The following is a 24,164-nucleotide window of genomic DNA, read 5'->3' as shown; positions in this document are numbered from 1 at the left end:
GCGCAGCAGTGGGATAGTGGTTAAAAGCAGGTGCATTCTAATCTGGAGGAACCAGGTTTGATTCCCCACTCTGCCGCTTGAGCTGTGGAGGCTTATCTGGGGAATTCAGATTAGCCTGTGCACTCCCACACATGCCAGCTGGATGACCTTGGGCTAGTCACAGCTTTTCGGAGCTCTCTCAGCCCCACCCACCTCACAGGGTGTTTGTTGTGAGGGGGAAGGCCAAGGATATTGTAAGCCCCTTTGAGTCTCCTACAGGAAAGAAAGGGGGGATATAAATCCAAACTCTTCTTCTTCTAATACTGAATTATAGAATAGATCCAAAAACCATGGGAATCATGGACTAACATCAACTGTTCACTCATGATCACTCAAAATCTGGCCCTGGGCTGCGATTAAGAGTTTGCTCCCTCACCAAAATGAGATGACAGCTGAGTATACCATGTTTGTAAAAGGGAAAGAGAATACTATATACCAAAAGTATTTGCTACATGAAACTCATGAGAAAGAAGAACAGTTTGTATTTATACCCCCACCTTTCTCTCCTGTTAGGAGTCTCAAAGTGGCTTACAAACGCTTTCCCTTTCTCTCTCCACAACAGACACCTTGTGAGGTAGGTGCAGACACCTTGTGACTAGCCCAAAGTTCATGGGTAGGAGCATGGAAACAAATCAGTTCACCAGATTAGAGTCTGTCACTCATATGGAAGAGTTGTCCAGATTGGACTCCATTGCTCTTGAGCACTACACCATGCTGGCGCCACCATATCAGGGTATATAGTCAATACATAAATTCCCCCGAGCACCATTTTTTTGTTTTGCTTTTCCTTCCTTTTTAGAGCGTGACAGATTTCTTTAGCCAAAGTTCAATGAACCAAGAGGAAAGGCAAGACAGAATTTTGAAAAGAATGAATAAATAAATATTGTGTAATGGTTACTCCTGTGATACATGCGATACACTGGACATTTTACCAGAAAGTTCTCTCTCTCTCTCTCTCTCTCTCTCTCTCTCTCTCTCTCTCACACACACACACACACACTCTCTCTCTCTCTCTCTCTCTCTCTCTCTCTCTCTCTCTCTCTCTCTCTCTCTCTCTCTGGTTTTGCAAACTTAGAATGTCAGTAACAATGAAAACTTTTTAGTGTCTATGGTCGTGGTGGTGAACCTTTGGCACTCCAGATGTTATGGACTACAGTTCCCATCAGCCCCAATTGGCCATGCTGGAAGGGGCTGATGGGAATTGTAGTCCATAACATCTGGAGTGCCAAAGGTTCGCCACCACTGGTCTATGGTGATAGAACTATATGGGTGTTGCTTCTGGTGAGATTTTTCTTGCTTTGATTTGAATTTAATAGTAAGATAAAATTTCAGTTAAAATAGAAATATATATTTTCCTTCGGGAATTGGGGGTGGTGATGGTATAATATGATCCACTTCACGAATACTGCATCCTTGAGTTACTGGACAGTAACTATAGACTTCCAAAATTATTACTTTATGTATTTTTTCCCTGCCAGGTCAGTGTGAACTAATTACATTGGAACTGTGTATGAACCTGCCTTACAATTATACTAATTTCCCCAATTACTTGGGCCATCGAACACAGAAAGAAGCGTCCATCAGTTGGGAGTCCTCTCTCTTCCCAGCTTTGGTTCAGACTAATTGTTACAAATACCTGATGTTTTTTGCTTGTACAATCTTGGTGCCAAAATGCAATCCTCAAACCAACCAGCGAATCCCGCCATGCAGGTAATGTTTTATAGCTAGCTGCAGTTTAATCCTCCCTCCCCCCTTTCAGTGGAACTTTAATTTTGATTGCTGTGCATAGAAAGACTATGAGTGGTGAGACTATGGGTTCCTATTGCTTCTCAGCTTAGTTTTCAGAAGCTGCAATGGAGGCACAGCAAGTAGTCTGCGCAATAAGTCGGTGTTAAATCAGCAAATCCAGTGTTAACTTTGTGATCCAGTCAAAGCTTGTAGTGTAAACAACCTCTTCCTCATCTGAGCCATTATGTACAATGCAAGTGAATTTGTCAGATCTCAGTAGCTACTGGGTTGCCATAAGTAGGATGCAACTTGACAGCATTTAACACATACTTCAAGAAAAACAAATCATAGCAAAACAGTAACCAGCACATTTACATGTCCATACTATAAAGTTCCATGATGCTATATAAATAATTACATACCATCATGAAGTTAAAACCATGACATATTGTTTTGGTATGGTTCCTCAGGGCCTGTAAGATTGAGCTATTTTGCCAGGCCTATGGTTGAGGGCACTAACGGTAACAGTGCTGGCTTCCCCTGTTTTGGGTTTTAAAAATCCAGAAATTTTCATAAAGCTGAATAAAGTCAATACCCATCAGCTGTATTTTACTGATTTTTAAAAAACTCAAACCTGAAATTTACCAATTCTCCCAGCCATAGCTTCTCACGTCCACATGAACTTGAGTGGCTGAGCTCAGCATTCAGTTCTTTTTCTTCCCAGCTGCTTCCCAAGTCCTCAAGGGCTTGAAAAGCAGTGGTGGGGAGAACTGAATGCTCACCTCAGCCACTCTGAGCTGAGCATTCAATTCTCCTCTCACCAGCATTTCTGAAGTCCATGTGGGCTTGAGAAATGCTGGTTTGGGGGAGTCCAGCATTCAGTTCAGCTGCTCCTCTCCCTGGCTGGCTCTGCCAAATAAGCTTGGTTTTTTCAATAAAGAGGACCCCCCCCCCCCCAGCTCATACGGCTTTTTGAGGGTCTTGGGAAACCATGGGGAGGGAGGTGGCTGCTCCAAGAATTGAAAAAGCCAAATTATATTCAGCTTTTTTGGCACCAGACTTATTTGGCTCTGTGGAATAAGCATTTTTTTTTGTAAAGAGAAAATTGAAAAAAAGCTGATATAGCTTTCTCAGGTTTTTTTGTTTTGTTTATTTGGCTTCACTGAATCACCACCACAATGTCTACCTCACATATTTACAGGAATTTGACATCTTGAAGGGATACGGAGACTTGGGGGGTGGGTGCAAGGTGCTAGATTGCATTTTCCTAGAGATTTCAGAAAGGATTGTTGACACACGAAGTGGGGAGCACAGAACAGAGAAATTGCCTCAGCGCAGAGGGATGGGGTCCATTTTATCTCATTCTACCGGGAAGAAGGAGCTCTCACACCTTTGCTCCATCTTGATGGCCAGCATAGCCACATGCAGCAGACACCGGGCTGCCTGCCTGGCAAAACTCCTAGTTTCTGGAACACTGTGACATCCTTAGAATAAGAACAGCTAGTGCATGCATGAGATTGTCTTTCTTCTTCAATCCACTGCTGGGCAAAGTATTTTCATTGCCCTTTTCCTTTTAACAAATTATTTACTATTTTAAACATTGGTAGTTATTCTCTATTTCAGATAGACTTCCACTGTCTGAACCCAGTATTCAAAACAGGTGCTAAGGATAGGGATGGTGCTGGTTGCTAGATTGCTAATTCCCAACAGTTCACATGTGTGGTAAGCTTTCCCCGTATTAATCAGTCACCAGGTAAAAGGAGATGCAGGTACTAGGAGATGCTTTAATTAGCAATAAAAAGGGAAACTGGAAGTTCAGTCTTTCAACTCCCTCCCAACATTTCCATTTGTTTTAAAAAATGACATTAATTTTTTCAGGAAATATTGCCACTCTAGATGCAAGTGAAGAACTTATATCTAGAATCTGCCAACAGAAGGGGCATAGATTTTCCCTGCACTCATCTCCCTCTCCTACCGTCCCTTTAGAACCCCAGAGATATTATTCCTGGGGTCACATGGCTGCAATAAAAAAGTGAAAGGGGTGAAACCACCCATTCTTCATTCTGTTTTCAGATGAACTATGCTTTCATAGCGGAGGGTGATGTCTGTGTAAGTTCTGCAGCTGCAGGAATAATTTTTCTGGTGTTCAAAAGGGTGGTGGTGGTGGTGGTGGTGGTGGGGTTGAACTTGTGTTTGCAAGGCTGGCCATTTGGTTGGATGCATATTAAGATTTCCTATGACATATTTTAAGAGAAAAGCAGTTCTGTGGTTGCAGGACATTCCTCCAATGCTTCAATTATGCAAGCCAAATATTTTTGAATATAGTTTTCCCCATGAATAATTACACATTCGTTGCCTATTAAAATTAAAGAAAGCGTAGAATACAGGATATTTCAGACTGTATGCTGAACACTGTAAGCAAATAAATATTTCTTCTATGATTAGATAGTAGAGGGACTTTCTTAGCCCATTTCCTTTTTTCTTACCTTATTCTTAGACAACATTGGAGGTGTCAACACAAGACCATTGTATAAGATACCTGCCAATCTTTTGTTAAGTTGCAATGTCTACACAAAGTCCTACCATTTTCTTATTATCTATTCAATTTATATCCCATCCTTTCCCCAAAGACCTTTAGGCAAAATACATGGGTTATTCCATTTTACCTTTACAACAACCCTGTCAGCCAAGTTAGATAGGAAGACAACAATTGTTCAAAGACACCCCATGTTCAAGGACTCCCCGTGTCCTCAGCTTCATAACTGACCAGGGACTTGCATCCAGATCTCCAAATCTCCAAGACCCATTTTCATGGTCGGTGTTTTTTTTTAACTGGTCACATTTCTACTGGTTGCAGGTTGTGAAATGAAACAGATTCACAACATCCATATTAAGCCACAGGCATAATCCAAAGAATTATATTCATTTATTTGATGTTAGCACTTACCGGTAGTTCCAGAAGAATCTGCAAGATGCTATGGAACCTTATCAAATGCAACTGTGTATTTTGTCTCGTTCTTAATACTTGGCCACATGACAGATTTGCTCTTCAATTTTGGGGGAAATAATGGTTGAAGTGAACCATTATAGAAAATGATGGGATATTGTTCCATATAATAAATAGTGTGTTATGTTTCTGGTTATTCCGTCTTAAATGGCTATAACAAAGAATAGACCTAGTAAAGAACAAACAAAATAATTATTACTATTGGAAGGCTTTCATATGAGGACAGATTTTTTTTTTAAAGGGCTGTTTTTGCACAGAACAAGTGACACTTTTTAATATAAAGAAATAATACAAGTTATAGAAAAAGAAACACTGGATAAGCCTCCTTTTCTTTCTAAATTATATAACTATATTTTCAGGTTTTTATAAAAATGGTATCTTGGCTCAAGCTGACCCATGCTTTCTCCTGATGCTATGGGTACTGGTGGGACTGTTTCCATGTCACTTTGCAGATGTATTGTTATATTATTCTGTTCCAGTTTTGGAAAATGTGAGATGTTTCCTGACCAGACTGAAAGCAATGGCCTTGAAACAGTAGGGAGTCTTTGTTCAACTTGGAAATAATCTGTTGGTGTTTTGTAGAGAATATTTAAGAGCTGTGTAAAATAAGTACTGTGTAAACAACCTCCAAACATATGTAGCCTTACAAATCTATTGAGACGTCCCATCCTATGCACTCATAGGTTTCAGTTCATAGGTTTTTAAACTAAGCAGAGTTACATATCAGCAAAAACTTATTTGGCTTGTACCCGGCAGGTTTTGGCCACAGAGTGGACCTTATGGAGTGGAATGTTCACTCTTCCGCCTCCCTTTGCAGCCTATGAATCTCATGACATTTTGTTCCTAAGGGTGAGCAGATCCTTAGGAACATGGTAGTAGCAAACTAAGCATCTACTTACTGTGTGTGTGATAATGGTAGGAATAATCAACCACTTTTTCCAAAGATAGAAATGCTTTTAAGTCTTCAGAACAGCATGGCTGGATCAAGAATAATGTTTTCTGCTGTTATTGGGAATATCGCAAATTTTATTTACCCGCATGGTGCGAAACAGCAGTGTGAAAACGGTGTAAGAGGGTTTAAAACGGTGTAAAAGGGGTTATACTGTTTTCACACAGTTTTCACAACGCTGTTTTTGGCCCATTCGGAATCAGCCTTAGATTAGTGACATTTGCCAATGATTATTTTTGGAAGGGGAATATGATTTCTATCAACCTTTATGAACATTCAAATTGATGCCAGAGCGCTTTTGGGAATGATCCAAGGAAGCTGATGTGAGAGTGCAGTCCTTGGGATCGTGGGCTTACAATGGCCTGAAGATACTGATTGTACACAGTTCCCAGAAGAAAATTCGGGAAACCAAACCTGTCTAACCCCTGATGAGGATGTAGAAGGTGACTTGTTTTTCAGTACCTTAAACTGATATTTAACACTTGAGGTTTTTTAGATGGGTACTTCATTTTTATAATATTTGATTAACGTTCAGTCAAATTATAAGTTAATTCTAAGTATATGAACTGAATACCTGCCCGTTTGTGAAAGGTGTAATAGAAAGTTGGAAGACAGCAGTAATGGGAGTACAAATGGCAGCAAAATGTTAAAATATGACCCATGACAGCTTCTGCTGGAATAAATGTTGTTATTTAATGTGCCACTGAACTGGTATTATATTACCCTATGATATGATTTTCCAGGATATTAAGTAGCTTTGCACATAGAATAAATTTGCTAAAATAAATCACAGTCTCAGGACTTTCTTAATGTGGAACAATGATGGGATATTTGTAAATATAATTTGGCAATGTCACAGCAAAGTAAATAACTTCCTAATTCCACTGTAGAACGGGTCCCCCTCTGTACATTTTAACCTGCACTGATATGAGCAGGAGCAGCAGCAGAAGTGTCCCCTTTCATTTGTTTAAATAGGATTTCAGCACAAGAACTTCCTGATGCTTCTTGCAGAGCTGTTGGTTTCCTACTTTGCACAGGCAAGTATTACTTGGGCAGAACAGTGAGACACCCAGCAGGGTCGGGAATTTCTCACATGAAGAAGTCATAATCCTGGAGTAGTTCCCTCTGTTGGCATATCTTTCTGGCAAGAAATACATTTTCATTTCCACAGAGTGCACAGAACCAAAACGCAGTAGCACTTACCCCAGGCACACAACAGAAACTTGGGGCCAGTTTGTAGTTTCAAACTAATATAAGGAGTCTTTATTACAGAACTCCATTCTAGATAGGAAAGTGAAAAGATAGGGTTTTCTATTCTAATCTAACTAGCTGAATGGAGAGATTCAGTGTCCCCCTCTCTCTCCATGGTGCAAGATGGAGAAGTGTGTGGGCAAGAATGGTGATGTGTAGAGAAGAAACAGGAAGGAAGGTGTAAAGAGGAGATTTAGAAGTTTCCTCATAGAAGTTTCCTCATAGAAGCAATCTACACATCAAAGGGATGGTGTCAGAGCAGTAGAGAAAGGAGGCCTAGTGTTTTGACCCCTCTGTCTCTCTGGCCCCTTCTGCACACGCAAAATAATGCGTTTTCAAACCACTTTCACAACTGTTTGCAAGTGAATTTTGCCATTCCGTACAGTTTCAAAGAGCACTGAAAGCAGTTTGAAAGTGCATTATTCTGCATGTGCGGAATGAGCCTTAGACTCACCAGTCAAGTCCCCCTACAACTGAGGAAGGAGACCACATTATGTCCTTCATTTTCAGCACACTCCTTGTAAAAAAAAACACTTAAAACTTTTTACTGTGGCAGGTATTGGGGAAGGAAATGAATGACCAGTTGTTGCTGTTTTTAGCCGTATTGTGTGCCTGTGTGCTTTATATATTATTGTTAGCTGACTTTAAGGCCATCCAATTTTTGATAAATCCAAATATACCCATTCCTCTTTAAAAATGAACTCCAGAGAACAGTATTGTTTCTGCAAATGTACAGTGTGTGCCAACTGTTCATGTAACCTCAGCTTGTGGGTTCTGTGGGGCAGAACTTGGAAGGAGTTTGCAACAACTAAATTTTAAACAAAATGGTTTACTTTCTTTAATATATGACACTTATGTAACATTAACATTTAACTTAACACTCCAAGGTCCTGTTCAAGTTTCATTCCAAGACCTTCCAATTACAGTCTGACAATGCGCGGGTCCGTTCGCTTTTACTGCTGAATTTGGTTGGCTCATGGGGCCTCCGGGAGCTTGATGAACTGGATTCAAGATTGGTGAAGGTTTTAAAGGAACTATCACCGTTACGCTACACAAAAGGCCTGAAACAATAGGTGCCAACATTTTACAATGGCAAAAATAAGCAACTCCCCTTCCACTAGTTCCACACGGCAACGTTTGCGATTGCAACCAGGCAAACAAGGTGTTAAGGGCTTATAAAAGTCGGTCGAGATTCAAGCCTTTGGCACCTTCAAACTCGCGAGTTCTGCAGCCTTCTGCTTCTTTTCAGACTCCATCCCTTTCTGGGTCATCCCACTCTTAACATAAGGGTTACACTCACAGTGACAAATGGGTGGTCCCCTGTGAGGAACCTTCATCTTGCCACAAAGGAACCTTCATCTTGCCATTGCCTTCAGCAGTTTTGCCTTTTGGAAAAATTCCCCTTTCAGTTAATATGCACAAATTCTGCCCCTTATAAGAGAAAGTAGAGAGCAAGTAGCTCTTGGAGTGCATGCCCATCATTTTAGTTGTGTGGCTAGGAAGATACTGGGCTAACCTCATGACTGTAGGACAACTTTCACACTCTCTTTTTTTCTTTTACCTCTCTTTATTTTATAACTTTTGCAAATCTCATGGGACTTTTGTACATTTCCCGACAGAGTGCTCACCCAGTCACTTCAAGTGTCGTTCAGGGAGGTGTGTCTTATCCTCCCGAAGATGTGACGGGCAAGCAGATTGTGAAGATGACAGTGATGAAGAGAACTGTGGTAAATGAATGAAACGAAACAACGTATTAACTGCAAAGTACATTGGATGTCAAGGGCAGTAATTGATTATTAATGCTTACAGTGGCATATTTGCTTCCTGGGATCTTGGAATTATTTGTCAGGGGGGAGTGATAAATTACGCAGAAAGAATAATAGCAAAGAGTGAAGTAAAAAAACAGGTTTTCCTGGACTATGCAACTTAAAAAGCATTTTTTTAAAAAAAATATTCCATTGTCCTTCCATAGTGCATAGGTGGCATATAAGGGTTTTTGTCCCCTGTTATAGCCTAACAACTGTTCCTTAATACAGATTGGGTTGTGGGGAGGAGGGTTTTTTTTGGCTTGCTCAAGGTCAAAAGGGAAGATGTGATTAAAGTCACAGACCTCTGTCAGTCTCTATAAAGTACAATTCACATGCATACATGCGCACACTGATAAGTCAAAATGTGCCATACAAGAAGATAACAGGAAAACAATCCCTTCAGCCCTGTTCGGTTTTATTAATCAAAACTAGTTTTCCTATGCTTTTCTTACTATTTTAAAGTTCTTAAAACAAGTTTTTAAATGACACATCTTTTCCTTTAAAATCAGTAATAGCAAGAGAACTTGGGTTCAGTTAGCAAAACTGATAGGAGTGAACATTAATTAATTAATTAATTAATTAATTAATTAATTAATTAATTAATTAATTAATTAATTAATTAATTAATTAATTAATTAATTAATTATATTTATATACCGCCCTCCCCGAAGGCTCAGGGCGGTGTCCATCAACACTAAAACAATTTAAAACATCAAACACATAATTTACAATAAGGTGTATAGGCTACTGGAAACTACAGATGGCTTCAGCCCCTCGGCTTCCTACCACTGTAATGGCCTTACGGGAGGCCAGATGTTCTTATGGCGGGGTTGACGTCATCCCATTTTGCTGGCCAAAGCGCCTAGCGGAACAGGTCCGTTTTGCAGGCCCTCTAGAGCATTGTAAGTCCGGAATTCTGATCCACTGGCGTAATGGCAATTGGCCAGTTTACAGCGGAGTGGGCACCAGGGATAAGAATGGAGGCCTGGGAGCATGGGAGAGAGGCAGGGTGTCAGGGGCAACCTTGGATGCTTGCCCACAGGAGAACCAGCATGAACCAGCCACCAGGGCTAGCCACAAGAATGGCTCATCTAACCAAATGGCTGTTACTGTAACTATGCAGGCCACAACGTCCCATCTCCTGAAAGTGGGTCCTCCAAGCTCGGATCACTCCGAGTCCCAGTATAAAATTGGATGTTCCAACTTTAAAAAAAAACCACAAATCATCAAGAACAAATTTACTTTCCACTATTTTGGCATCACAAAAAAAATTAGGCTGTTCTGCTCTCTCATCAAAATTCTTTTTTGCTACTTTTACTAGTACACGAACAGTACTTGCAGCTTTTTGACTTTAAAGTATGAAATACAGTTTGGTTATACAAAGTGAATTCCTTGAACGGAAAATTGCCACTTCTCTCTCTGTGTCTCCTAGACAAAATGTCTTTAGGGGTCAAGAGAATTCTTATTACCTTCTATAAATATGGGAGAAGTCAGACTGACATTTCTCTGATCATGGCTAATGTTGTTACTGACAACAGCCAATGCTTTTAGAACTCTCGAAAGCTGCCCTCTCCTTGTTCGTATTCTTTTTTGTGGTAAACACAAATTAGGCTTTGAACATTATTTGTGTGGATGGTACACACTGAACATAATTTGGAGAAAAATTCAGTGCACTAAAATTGCCTTGCAATTAAAGTGAAGACCTCGTTGTGCTCTGTTAACTACCCTATGTTCTCTCATATTGAATTGCTGAATTCTACTTTATTATATTAGACTATTAGGTTGTCTAGCAGTGTACTGTGAATGATGTCCTTTTCAAGGTCCAGCACTGAACGTTAATTAATCTCACTGATTTCCTTTAGTAAATTCAATTTGATTATGAAGTGACAAGAAAGCCCCTACTCAAGCAGCAAATTTGGGCAGTAGATTTTGGGCACACAGAACCCTCTAGGCAGGCTTAGTTTAATCTGGCATGTTGGATGTCTTGTTGGACTCAGCAGTGCATTTGATTTTGATTGGATCTATCATAGTCTGGAATAGCCATGGAATTGCCAGTTCCAAAACCGCAATGAGAAGGATTATTCCGCTGTGGTTCTCTGACCTCCTCATCTAAACTTCTGCTTCCACATGTAGATTTTTATCTGACCCCCCTGCCCAATGTAGCAGAAGAGGACTGAACCATCACACAGTATGGTCATGCAGGTGTTTACCTTCTGGGTTTTTTGTTATAGGACGCTTTGGAAGATCTTTACAGAAAGTTTTTACTGAAAGTGGGTTTGGGAGCCATGTGAACAGGAGGTGGGGATTTCTCCTCTCTGCCCATATTGGATATCACATCCAGTGCCATTTTCCCTCACATTCACAATTCCCCCTGGCAGCTGTAGTGATCCTTTTGATAGTAGTGAGCGTATTATGATAGCATCATTATAGTATAGCAACATACCTTCAACTGACCAAAAAGAAAGTTAGTGAAAAACACTACTCCATTAGTTGTGGTAGGAGGAGGCATGAGAGGATAGTATGCACAGGTGTCAAACTCACGGCCCTCCAGATGTTATGGACTGCAGTTCCCCTCATCCCCTGCCAGCATGATCCCCTGCCAGTTTGACACAATGAGTACACAATGGGGAATCGTCCCTGGGTTTAGGAACACTGTGAGATGCAGCATTGACATTTGCAGTCGAAAAGAGAAATTGGCAGATATTGGTTTCGTTTCTTTTATGAGCAGATATAGGCCCTTTATGCCCTCACCGTCTGCCACGCAGCTCTCTACTTCACAGCAGGGTCTCCTCACACCTCCTCACTTACACTTGAGGAGGTGCCCTGTTTCTTCTCCTGAGCTGAGTTGCCATTTTCCCTGGCTCCTTGTTTCCAGGTTGGGAAGTTGTTTGCCGCCTATTTTCTTTATATATTAAAAATTGTTTCAATGATCTGTCGTGGGACAACAGATCAAAAGTCTTAAACAATTTTTAAGAGGAGATCTCACCAATCCCTGGGAAACTGCCCCTGAGTGGGCAGAGGGAGTCGTGTCAGAGTGGAAAAGCTGAGCAGAGTAAAATGCACACTGGCTTGCTTTGTTTTCCATACGCAGGCAGGGGAAAAAATGGTACTTTCCTCACTCCTGGAAACTGAGGAGCTTTTCTGATCTGCAGCACAGTGAGATCTGAAGGATGTGTGTGTGCAAAATATACACAATTGGGAATCTCACCCGAAGGTAATGTCCACTTGACCCAAAGAGAACAGACATGCACAAATGCCCATAATCTTCTGGTCATCCAATGCCATTTCCCCCCAATTATCACTGAATTATACCTTACTGTAAGTCTTTAGAAACTTCCATACTGCATGATACCACCACCCCCTTCATATCAAAGCTGCAAAATAAATTTCAAAAAGTTAAAAACACACACACTAGTAACAGCTGTTTAGGTGCTGGTTCTAAAGATAAAATAAAGCTTTCACTCAGAGGCCGTTTCCGCAACCCGGAGCGAGATTAATAATAAGCGCCTGGAGATGGTAAAACACCGGAAGTCTCCAGGCTGCCATTCGCTAATAGGCAAGGCATAGCTGCATCGCCTCAAATCCGTCGCGAGGGGCCGTAGTTTCGAGAGAGTTTGGAAGCGGCTCTTTTTGGGGAACGCTGCCTTCGAAAGCCGCTGCCCGGAAGCGAACGGCAGCGTTTCGCTGACTCGCCCTCCCCGCATTTATCTTTAATCCTGGGCCTCGCACGTACGCCGAAACCTCCTGTTTCGACACGCCTCTCGCCCTGCGCCGCTGGAGCAGGCGCACAGGGCCAGGGGGGCGTGTCCCCAGGCCTCGGCGATGCGCCGGAGGCCCAGGGACATGCTGGGTTGGCCGGGCGCCGGCGCTCTGCGGCGCCTGCTGCCCGGCTGTTTCCAGGACCGTCCGTGTGGACAGTCCCAGCATCGTTGGGTCGGCGTCATAAACACCGACCGGGCCGCTTCCGCCTTTGTGCGGAAACGGCCAGAGATGCAAGCATCACATACGTGGGAGAGCAAGGATCTTTCTCACCTCCAATTGAATCTACCTTGTTAGCTATTAAACAAAGCTCAAGGGTTCTTATAATTAATATTTTAGTGATTTTTTTTTCAGATGTAGGGAATGGCCAGGGAACAGGCATTCATAGGGAATTGCCCCCTCTACTGATCTCTGGATTGGTGTCTAGATCTGATAAATAGGGTTGTAATATCCATACTCAGGCCCTTCTGCACATGCAGAATAATTCACTTTCAATCCACTTTCAATGCACTTTGAAGCTGGATTTTACTGTGCGGAATAGCAAAATCCACTGGCAGACAGTTGTGAAAGTGGATTGAAAGTGCATTATTCTGCATGTGCGGAAGGACCCTCACAGAGAAGTCAAGCTGTCCTTCATCCTACTTTATTATACACGCAGTCAAAAAGCATATAAAAACCAGCTGTCCAGACCCCCGTGTATGTATGTGCGTGCACAGATTCATACATCCTAATATTACACCCATATGTAAATTTTTTGGCTGCCATTAAAATATGAGAATTGTTGAATTATGTAAAGGTGGAATGTATAAGCCATTCTATTCTTCCTGATTTTTAAACCAGGGTCTTTATCGGACTTTTCTAGTAATATTGCACTTTTAATTTCCCACCTGCTGTAGAAATACCTTGCATTTTTAAGGCCCCAGAAGTGAATGGGGCAATTGTCTGTGGTTTCTTATCAGCCCTTTCCTGAATATTGATGATGGAATGAGCTGCTGGATATTAATGCTTTGAGAAAACAATCTGTAGAAAATCTGTAGAAATGTAAATATTTTATAGATGTATGCTGCATCTTAATTTCCTCCATATAGCAAACCATGATTTTAATATCAAAGGGCTGATACAGTTACACTTCATCTTTAATTTATTTAAAAAAAACAGTCCAGTTGATTAAAGACATTTTGAGGAGACAGTGGCTGTGTTCAGTGAATAAAAATGAGCTTTTGGAGAGGTGCATATCACTGACAGAACGATAACATTGCTCGGCACCTTGACCATCCTTATTCTGTTTTCAGCTTCCTAACCTCATGTTCTCTCCATCTCCTTTTTAAAACAATTCCCATTCAAATTATTTTAGGATACTTCATTCCAAATATGACAAAGCAAGTGTGTGTTTAATCAAAATCAAAGTGCTATTCATTCCAATAGGAAACTTAAGCATATGCATAACCTATCAACAGACATCAATGGTAATTGCTGGGCAGTGCAGTTCTGAAAAGGGTGGGTAGGTGTGCTGTGGCCATCCACAGCACAGCTGTGGTACAGCTGCCTCCAAAGCTGTAGGGCGGACAGCGAGCTGAAAGCAATACTCAGTTTAGGACTGAGAATGCACTGTTAATCTTTGAAAACCTAATACCATTGTTTGGTAAGTTTGCTCAGAGTTTTGGTGTGAAAACTCTAGGCATTTTCTAACCAACTTACAATGCAATCTTGGGGATGGGGTGTGCAACCACTCAGTTCCCTGGGAAAATGGCCTATGCAGCAAAATGGGCTGTACCACTGATTTTGCTGGTGTAAGTCTGGGCTGCCAAATGGGGAGATTCCTGGGCTGAAAGGGCTGAGGGAGGTGACTGGAGCTGACCGCGCCCCCAGGAACATCCTCTTTGGTGCCACCTGAGCTCCTGCTCTGGAGGAGTGTTGGCACTGTGGTTGTGCTGATGCTTGATTTAGGTGAACATATTTCAGGTCACCATGTATGTATGTATGTATGTATGTATGTATGTATGTATGTATGTATGTATGTATGTATGTATGTATGTATGTATGTATGTATGTATGTATGTATGTATGTATGTACGTATGTATGTATGTATGTATGTATGTATGTATGTATTTCATTTCTGCTTTTGATAATAGGACAGACTGTATCTGATTGATTCTGAAGTGAATTCCCCCCCCCCCCCCAAATACCTTCAGGTTGCAAAGAACGAGGCCTTTGGGAATGTCCTGCGAGCAAACTGTGTATCAAACATGCAATGATATGCGATGGCTTTCCAGACTGTCCTGATAAGGTGGATGAAAAAAATTGTTGTAAGTTTTTAATATCATGTTGTCTATATATTCTATTTTATATTACTCATCATACCTGTGACACAGTTAACATTGCTTTGTATCCTGCAGAAAATCTCAGTTGACTGTAGGGCTTTCCATCAGTGATGCAGGACTTCTTTGCCCCTTCCCTGCCACTGCAGCTCCAAATGCTCCCCCAATTGCTGGCCCTGGGGGAATGGGGTCCTCTAGGAACAGTGTGGCAAGGGGGTGGGCAAAAATGCCCCCATCCATCAGCATAAATTTCTGTTGGATCCAACCCATAGTGAGGAGCAAAGTCACATTACAGATGACATTCCTTCTTGGTAAATTGTTCCTTTTCACTCTTTTGTCCCTTTCCTTTTTACTCTTATATCAGGTTTTCCCTTTTGGGTCCCTTGGTATCTACTATATTATTTAATTCCCACTCTCCATTGTTCAATCACACATAAAACACTTCTTGTCTGAAAGTCTCCATTCCCTTCTTTGGTTTTTTCCCCTTTCTCTGTCATCTACTTGCTTATAAACTCTCCCCTTGGCCTGATATTCCCTTTCATATTATACTTTTGCTAGAATACCAATAACTTCTGATAGCCCTTCTACACCTTTTGTCTTTCTGTGTTTATTCCTTCCCGTGATTTAATTTGTTGCTGTTTGCTTTTGCCGCATTCAAGTATGTTGCTATAAATATCCAGAATGTACGCCGCTCCCCAAGGTGGGAGAGCCAAAATGGAGGCTGACTGAAAATATGTGGGCAGCCCATCCACAGCCATCAGTGGAGGGATGTGGCACCATTGTAGTGCCACTCTCCTGCCTTCAAGAGGGCTTTCAATGGTGCGGAGAGCAAATTTTTTTTTAAAAAAACCTCCATCCCTGGAAAGCCCTCCATGGGACTGAGAAAATTGAGAAAGATGGCATCAGGAACCAGAGGGGCAAAAACAACAACAAAGTACAGCTCAAAAGATGATAGAGATATAATAACTGAGAAGGTGATGCCATCTGTCTTGTTGCAAATTAAAGCCATTTCAACAGAATTAAAACAAGGAAACAAAAACCTCCTAACTACAGCAAACATACAAAAGAACCCAAGAGAATATTGTCAAAGTTAATAAGCCAAAGAAATTCAAGGAAATCAGTTGGTTTGTCAATACATCAGAGCCAAACACAAAGAAATAAAAGATAAAAAGAAGTTGACTTAGTACGAGATTTACAAGCAAGATATTCAGCAGAAGCAAATCAAAGGACTGAAGTTCTGGAACCGAAACTCAGAAGCCACAATTTATGTTTTTGCAGAATCCCAGAAGAATTTGGAAATTTGGACTTAGAGAAAGGATTTTGAAAATTAATACAAGATTTTTTGACGGTGCAGGGCAGCTTCCCAGGAATTGACATTTTAGAATCAGTTTAAAATATGCAACCCGGAATAAGCTACCATGTGATGTCAGCTTTACTCATATAAAATTAAAAGATACAGTCTTAATACAACACTAAAAAACTGCAGGGATGGCAGAGGGGGGATGGCGGCTGCTCTGGAGAGACATGCCCACGCTACCCTCCAACCTCCAGCCCTCCAGAGCAGCGCTGGAAGGAGAGTTGAGTGGAGGGGACACAAAAAGCGGTGCCCTCACGCACAGAGCTACCTCCAGTTTGGCCCCTCCTCTCACCTTTCCTTCCAATGCTGCTCTGGAGGGCTGGAGGGACACACCCATGCTACCCTCCGACTTCCAGGCCACACGGAGCCGCAGTATAAGGCTGAAAGAGCCGCATGTGGCTCCAGAGCTGCGGGTTGCAGACCCCTGTTCTAGCATAATGAAAAAGAAACTAATTTAGAAACCTGAAGCAAGTGCTGAAAGGGAAGCAAATATTTTGTCAAAGGTTTTCACAGCCAGAATCAACAGGCTGTTGTGGGTTTTCCAGGGCTACATGATTCTGGTCCAGTAGTTTTTGCTCCTAATGTTTCACCTGCAGTTAGAGCTGGCGTCTTCAGAGGTATGTCATGGTAACTTAGTGTCACTTTGTCACTGTGTCAGTTTGGATGGTTTTCATAGTGAACATGTCTAGTTCAGTTTTTCGTATTTCAAGCAGTATTCTGTAACCATGAGGGTTAGAATATTGACCTTGTTTTGAAGGGATAAAACTAGAGTTCTTCTTTTGAATTTCACACCAGATTCTTGCTTCCCTTATCCTGTGTTGTCTGGCAAGGTAAGGTGTGGAATGTATCAGCTATGAAACCAGGACCCGACTAAAGGTTGCATCCAGCATTTCCACATATTCAGTCACCTACATTCCATTTTGGCTGTTTATATATTAAGATACTTTTACTCCACTTTGCTTCCCAATAGGGACCCAAGCAACTTCTGAAATGGCTAGCTTACTAGGAAGAGAATATTCCCTAGTTTCCCCTAAATGAAAGTTGTACCAGAGAGAGCAAAATGATTTGTATTTGTTGGAAGGAATGAAAAAGGCTCTGGTTAAGTGGAATAAATTAAAGCTGTCCTGATTTGCAAGAATATTGTAATCTAAATGCCAGTTCTTCAGTTTCTATTTTTGTTTACTCCTTTTTCATTGTCATTTGTCATGATGATGGTGATGATAATTATTATTTATAAAGCACTTCAAAAGCAGGCACTGCAGAATGATTAGATTAAGAAAGATTACCCCTGATCACATATCAACAGTATTTTAAAACAAAAGACCTTGAGGAAAGGGGAATGAGTGCAAGTGGAAGAGGGAAGGAAAAGTTAGAAGAGATTAGAGGTCAAAGATTTTGGATGAAAGGTTCATTGTCAATGCTATATATACAGTTGCAAGTAGGGTTGTCAATTCTGACTTGTCAAATCTGACTCCAGATTTCTGGAGTTATGGAGGTGATGTGTAGGGAGGGAGGAATTTGGGAAAGTAAGGGTGCTCAACAGGAAAGTGATGTCATGAAGTCTACCCTCTGAAGTTGCCAGGGTATTAATCTCTATAGTCTGGATATAATTTTTAATTCCAGGAGAACTCCAGGCTACATCTGGGGGTTCGCCACTCTGGCTGAAAGGAGGATGCCAGTGTTTGAAGGCTATGCAGATTACACAATATTCTTTGGGACACTATCATCTATATATATAAAAAGCGAACTGTCCATTTTGTGAGTCGTGCTCTAACTCCAAAACCACTGGACAGATTTCTTTCAAATTTTCACTCAATGTGCCTTTCCAATGCGGGCAGGTTTTCGGATATTCACATTGCTGAAATTCAATACCTGAGCCAGGTAAAACGTCTTTTTCCTGGTGCACCAGGCCATGAAGCTGGTTGTGTCACCCTTAGAATGTTCTTGCAGCATGTCTGTGGCCTGAGGGGTTGGTATGCCCTTAAACTGTTCATGCAGATGGCCAGAGATGAGCATTGAAAACAGTAACTAGGTAATACTGTTAGGTAATATGAGTGGAAGTGAAACACATACACACTTTGCCGTGTGAGACGTCAGGTGGGGTCGCAGGTAACTTTCACTCTCTGTGCCTCACCCACTACTACCACACAACACACATACTCTCATACACATCCAGCTCATCCTCACACACCTCACTCTGCCCTCCCTCACATCCAACCACCACTTACCCACTTCCTCACCCATATTTTACTAAAAGTGACCTGGAGTTTGCCTTTTTCTTCTAAGACAATCTGCGGGGTGGGGGCGAACCAACACTACTGGCTCCGCTTCTTTTGCATGTGGCCCTTTAAGAACCCAGGGAGCTGGCCTCGATCTGAGCGCCTCACCACCCTGCCTCTGCTGCCTGACTGGGATAGGCTGCTTGCCACAGTTCTGCCTTACCCAAGCCAGGACTGTGCTTGTCAACCAGCCTCATGGACAGCGGGATTCACACTCTGGACAGTTCCGTTGTGGAATGGAAAGGGTTACCTTATACTAAAAAAAAAGACACCACCATATAACAATGTGAACTGAAAAGGGAAAGAGGTATTCCATTTGACCACCCCAAAAGGCTATGCTGGGGATCATTGGACCTGCATGGACATCTGTGTGGGTTGCGGACTGTGTTGAGAAGGACAATTGCCACAGCAATGTGTGGCTGGGCCCCGCTAGTCTATATATATAAAAAGCTAACCGTGTATGTGTTGATGACAGGGTACCTCAGTAACTGCTGGGCCAATTCCTCTGAAAATTCCCAGCCACTATAGTCAGTCAGGCGAGAGTGTTTTCAGATGTTCACATACCTGAAATTTCATACAGCCCAGGCCAAGCGCCTTTTTCCTGGCGCTCCCTGAGTGAGAAGGACAGGGAGGGGCCTGTGTGTAACTGTCACCCTTAGAATGTTCGTGCCCTTAGAATGTTCACTCAGATGGCCAAAGATGAGCAGTGGAAACAGCACATAGGCAGTAACTCGAGTGGAAGTGAAACACATACACACACATACACACGAGGGAGAGGGGAGGAGGAGGAGGAGAAGAAGAGGAAGAGGAGGAGGAGGAGTTTGGATTTATATCCCCCCTTTCTCTCCTGTAGGAGACTCAAAGAGGCTGATAATCTCCTTGCCCTTCCCCCCTCACAACAAACACCCGGTGAGGTAGGTGGGACTGAGAGCTCCGAGAAGCTGTGACTAGCCCAAGGTCACCCAGCTGGCGTGTGTGGGAGTGTACAGGCTACTCTGACTTCCCCAGATAAGCCTCCACAGCTCAGGCGGCAGAACGGAGAATCAAACCCGGTTCCTTCAGATTAGATACACGAGCTCTTAACCTCCACTGCCACTGAGAGGGAGGGGTGGCATCAGAGATAGGATCCAGCAGTTTCTCACAGGTTCCCGAGAGTAGGTTACTAATTATTTGTGTGTGCCGAGAGGGGGTTACTAATTGGTGATTTTGTCACGTGATTTTTGCCTTAGTTACGCCCCTTCTCTCAGAAGTAGCGTGCAGAACTTGAAGCAGTCTAGCAGGAGGTGCACCAGCGTGCATGGCAGCCTGCGCCTGCGTGCATTTGCTTCCCACCCAAGGACCGGCACAGCGGCTGCGTCCTTGCCACAGCCCCGCCCAGTAATGCCCCGCCCCTGGAATGGCCGGCCATGCCCCGTCGTGCCCCGCCCAGCCCCATTGGCGCTATGCCACCATGGGAACCTGTTACTAAAATTTTTGGATCCCACCGCTGGGTGGCATGCAAGGGAAGAGAGGGAGGGAGAGGAAAGGGACGGTGGGGGAGGCATGCAAGGGAAGAGAAGTGAGAGAGGGGAGACAGTGAGCTGTGGCATGCAAGGGAGGGGAGGCAGGGGGGCCCTACATCTTGATATGACCCACCCACCCTAGCGGAGGGAAAGGGAAGGGAGGGAGGGGGGGGGGGGGCATGCAAGGGAAGAGAAGTGAGGGAGGGAAGAGAGTGAGGGGTGGCATGCAAGGGAGGGGAGGCAGGGGCCCAGCATCTTGATATGACCCACCCACCCTAGGGAGGGAGGGAAGGGGGGGGGGGGGGGGCAGGAAGGGGAAGAGAAGGGAGGGAGGGGAGACAGTGAGGGGTTGCATGCAAGGGAGGGGAGGCAGGGGGCCCAGCATCTTGATATGACCCACCCACCCTAAGCCGGAGAGGAAAGGAGGAAGGGAGGGAGGGGGAGGGGTGACATGCAAAAGGAAAGAGAAGGGAGGGAGAGGAGGAAAGAGTGAGAGGCGACTTACAAGGGGCCAGGGAGGGAGGGGCCAGGCACCCTAGATTCCCTAAGATACTGCAGTTACAGTTAAGAAAACCAGGCACGCATTACTCAGGAGTAAGCTCAGTACAGCAACCATGACATACTTTGAATGGCTGCGTCGCACCCGTCAGAGGGTTTCCTCAGAAGCGACACCCATTGCCACCAACCAAACTTACTCCCAGGTAAAGGATCATGACCAGCCAGCCTAGATGTGTGGGAGGGGTGCCTTTCCATTCCCCCCCCCCCCCCAAGGAATGCGGGCACACACATCACTGACATCGCACAGTATCAGGCTGCGTGTTTGCATGAGCATGTACTGCTGGCCTCTGCAATTGATTTGCTGCTACTGTTCCTTTCCCATTTCACCACAATAAGCCACAGCAACGCGTGGCCGGGCCACGCTAGTTATACATAATTGTCTAAAGAATAGAATGTCCAACGAACCCCTAGCCAGGGGCGTATCTGCCAGATACGGGGCGCACACCAACTAATCATGTGCGGGGGGGGGGGGGGCCCCAGGCCTGGGCTGCACTCACCAGCCCCAGGTGGTAGACTTGGGCGCCGGCTCTGGGCAGTACACATGGACGCCGGCTCTGGCTCCAGGCAGTAGACCTGGATGCTGGTGGCAGCTATGGGTGGTAGACCTGGACGCCTTGCTGGCTCCAGGTGGTAGACTTGGGTGCCATGCCAGCTCTAGCCAGTAGTCCTGGGTGCCCAGGGTGTGTGTGTGGAAAATTTAAATTTTGCCCCGGCTCCATTTCCCTAGATATGCCTCTGCCCCTAGCCAGTGGGTATGCAGGAGTCATGACATTCCATCCCATTCCTCACTCACCTTCCCCAAACCCTGGAGCCTCCCCCACCCCAAACAATATGGACTGTTCTCTTGGAGGGGAGGAGGTTCCCTCCCTCCCTGAGCCTATTTAATTTGAATTTAAAATGGGCTTTAGTGCTAGTGCAAAATAATTTACATCGTCTGCTGACCAGACAATAAACATACCATTTTTGAGAACATAAATATGGTGGTATGTGCCTGGATGTTGAGTACCACAGAAACCAGAGTCAAAACGCCAAACGTCACAGGTTACATGACATCAATAACATTATTTAGTTAGATGAATATATTCAATAGTGTTGAATGATGTATTTGCCATTTTCTACTAAGCAAACAAACAAAACACCAAACCAAACTTCATCAGTGTGTAAAACTATTGGAAGAGCAATTTAACTAAATTCAAACTTCTATAAAACTTTTCCTATTCTTCTCAGGATGCTGGGAGGTTATTTAAAAGCATGATAACAGAACCTCAGCATGCATATTACAGATTAGAAAAATACAAACTAATCCAAGAGGATATCTGTGTAGAATGACCAGAGCCAAGGAAGACCTAAAAAGCAAGAAACCTTCATTGAAAAGAGGAACTTTGCCCAATTAAGGAAACCAGAAAGGAGCATAAATTTTGGGAAACAAATAAAGTTGACAACAACGCAAGTGAAAAAAAGATGACAAGGAGCAGATTGATAAAATATTAAGGAAAAAACATTTTTCTTTCAAACGTTGATTTTCCCATGCTTCTGATGCAGCTGGTATTGTTCACTGGGGTCCTAGAACTGGGATTTGTAGCAAATAAAATGCAAATGATATATTGGCTAGAATTTGAGTTCAGTCGTTTAATGTCATTCTTTTGCCTTCACTTTATGTTATTGCTGGAGGATCCTGAAATTCCAGAGCTCATTTATGTATCCAAGAATATTTTAACATTTCACATGTATGATTTTGAATGTTGTTTGTACAGTTATCATGTCAGAAAGGATTTTTATGTATAGCCTTTTTGTTGTTTTTTTGGATCACTGCCAAATCACATCGCATTGCTGATTTCACTTGTCCCCGAAAACTTGAGAGGCTAGGATATGCTATTGAATGTATCTCATCTCCACAATTTGTAATCCACTTTTTTCAGTGTAAAACACCAACCATAGATGATCAACAGTATTTCAATTATTCTCACTTTTCCCTCCTTCCTTGGAACTGTAAAATCAAGGGGGGGGGAACGGTCCATGCCATTAGAGGTCGATTCCCCACTTCAAAAATGAAAGTAAAGGCAAACCGGTTTCATAAGAATTGGGTGCTTTTGAGCATGGATTCATGCTCCCCACTGCAGCTTGTCCATTGGGTTTCAAAAAGGTGTACCTCCAACGAGGTTCCGAAATACGGCGTGCTGAGGGGTGGGAGGAGCGGCAGAATCAGAGTGACTGCGGTGTCGCTGCTGGTGTAACGGGGAGTGCTGCAGGACCCCGGGATATTTGCCGTGAGGAGCATGCATCTAATGGCGAGTGGGGAATCGACCATAGGCAGCTGGGGGACTGCATTATTTAAGCCGATGGATCATAATCTGAAGAGACTCAGTGTATTCAATGGTTGCAAGTTAATGCAGATAGTCTCACTATGTCCTAAATATCCAGAAGCATTTTCCTCTGGCTGTTTGTTCAGTGTTTCTCATGTGAACCATGCCTTGATCATGGAAACAAAACAGGCCTTGCAACAATTCTTAGTTCTGTTAAATAAGATTTAATTATATGAACAGACTCAAATTTGACCCTCTGTCTGAAGAAACTCAACAGTCGTGACTAGTTTCCAATTGAACAAGTGCTATGGTACTGAGGTCTGTACAACTGAGCACTCCCTTTAGGAAGATCTCTTGAGGACTTAACTGTGCATCTTTGTCAGAACTCTCCCCCTACCCCTTGAATCTTGTTTTCTCCCACTTTGCATTTTTCATTACAGCATTTTGTAAAAAGGATGAGCTTGCCTGTGCTAACCATGACTGTGTGCCCCATAAAGGGTGGTGTGATGGGCAGATAGACTGTGCAGACAAGTCAGACGAATGGAACTGTGGTAAGTTTTAGCAGCAGAAGAATTTTCTAGAATTTATTGTGTGACGTTTCTGAACCAAAAAAGCGATAATTGTTGGAGACATTTTTGCTGCGCTTAAAGTGACTGGCTGGTTCTGGAAATTCACTTGAGAGAGATGGGAAAGCTCTGTAAGGTAGATCTATCTCCCCCTCCTTAAAGATGGCAATTTGAATGTGAAAGCCCAAAGAGATACTTTTCAGTATGGTCTGTTGAAGCAGACTTCAAATAGAAAGCTCTTAGAGGAGGATGGGCAGCCCAAAGCCCACATAAAAGTTTCACACATGCCATAGTGTGAACCATGCCTTGATCATGGAAACAAAGCAGGCCTTGCAACAATTCTTAGTTCTGTTAAATAAGATGTAATTATATGAACAGACTCAAGTTCTGTAAAGTCAAGGGGTGGACGTCAAGGCCATTAGAGATCGATTCCCCACTTCAAAAGTGAAAGTAGAGGCAAACCAGTTTAGTAAGAATTGGGTGCTTTTGAGCATGGATTCATGCTCCCCACTGCAGCTTGTCCATTGGGTTTCAAAAAGTGTACCTCCAACGAGGTTCCGAAATACCGCGCGCTGAGGGGTGGGAGGAGCGGCAGAATCGGGGCGTCTGTGTTGTCGCTGCTGGTATAGTGGGGAGTGCTGCAGGACCCCGGGATATTTGCCATGAGGAGCGCGCATCTAATGGTGAGTGGGGAATCGACCATAGGCAGCTGGGGGACTGCATTATTTCAGCTGATGGA

At 43.2% G+C, this 24,164-nt stretch overlaps 1 protein-coding gene across 1 annotated transcript in view; it reads left to right on the top strand.

Moving 5' to 3' along the window:
* CORIN (corin, serine peptidase) overlaps positions 1-24,164 on the top strand; it is a 106,914-nt gene that overhangs the window by 57,221 nt on the left and 25,529 nt on the right. Inside the window, 6 exon segments of the mRNA XM_048509608.1 lie at positions 1,518-1,766; positions 3,521-3,536; positions 6,054-6,166; positions 8,594-8,701; positions 14,735-14,848; positions 23,300-23,410. Of these exon segments, the coding sequence (XP_048365565.1) occupies positions 1,518-1,766; positions 3,521-3,536; positions 6,054-6,166; positions 8,594-8,701; positions 14,735-14,848; positions 23,300-23,410 (711 nt within the window).

Source organism: Sphaerodactylus townsendi, linkage group LG10 (genome assembly GCF_021028975.2).
Source record: "Sphaerodactylus townsendi isolate TG3544 linkage group LG10, MPM_Stown_v2.3, whole genome shotgun sequence".
NCBI lineage: Eukaryota > Metazoa > Chordata > Lepidosauria > Squamata > Sphaerodactylidae > Sphaerodactylus > Sphaerodactylus townsendi.
This window is presented reverse-complemented; position numbering and strand designations above follow the sequence as displayed.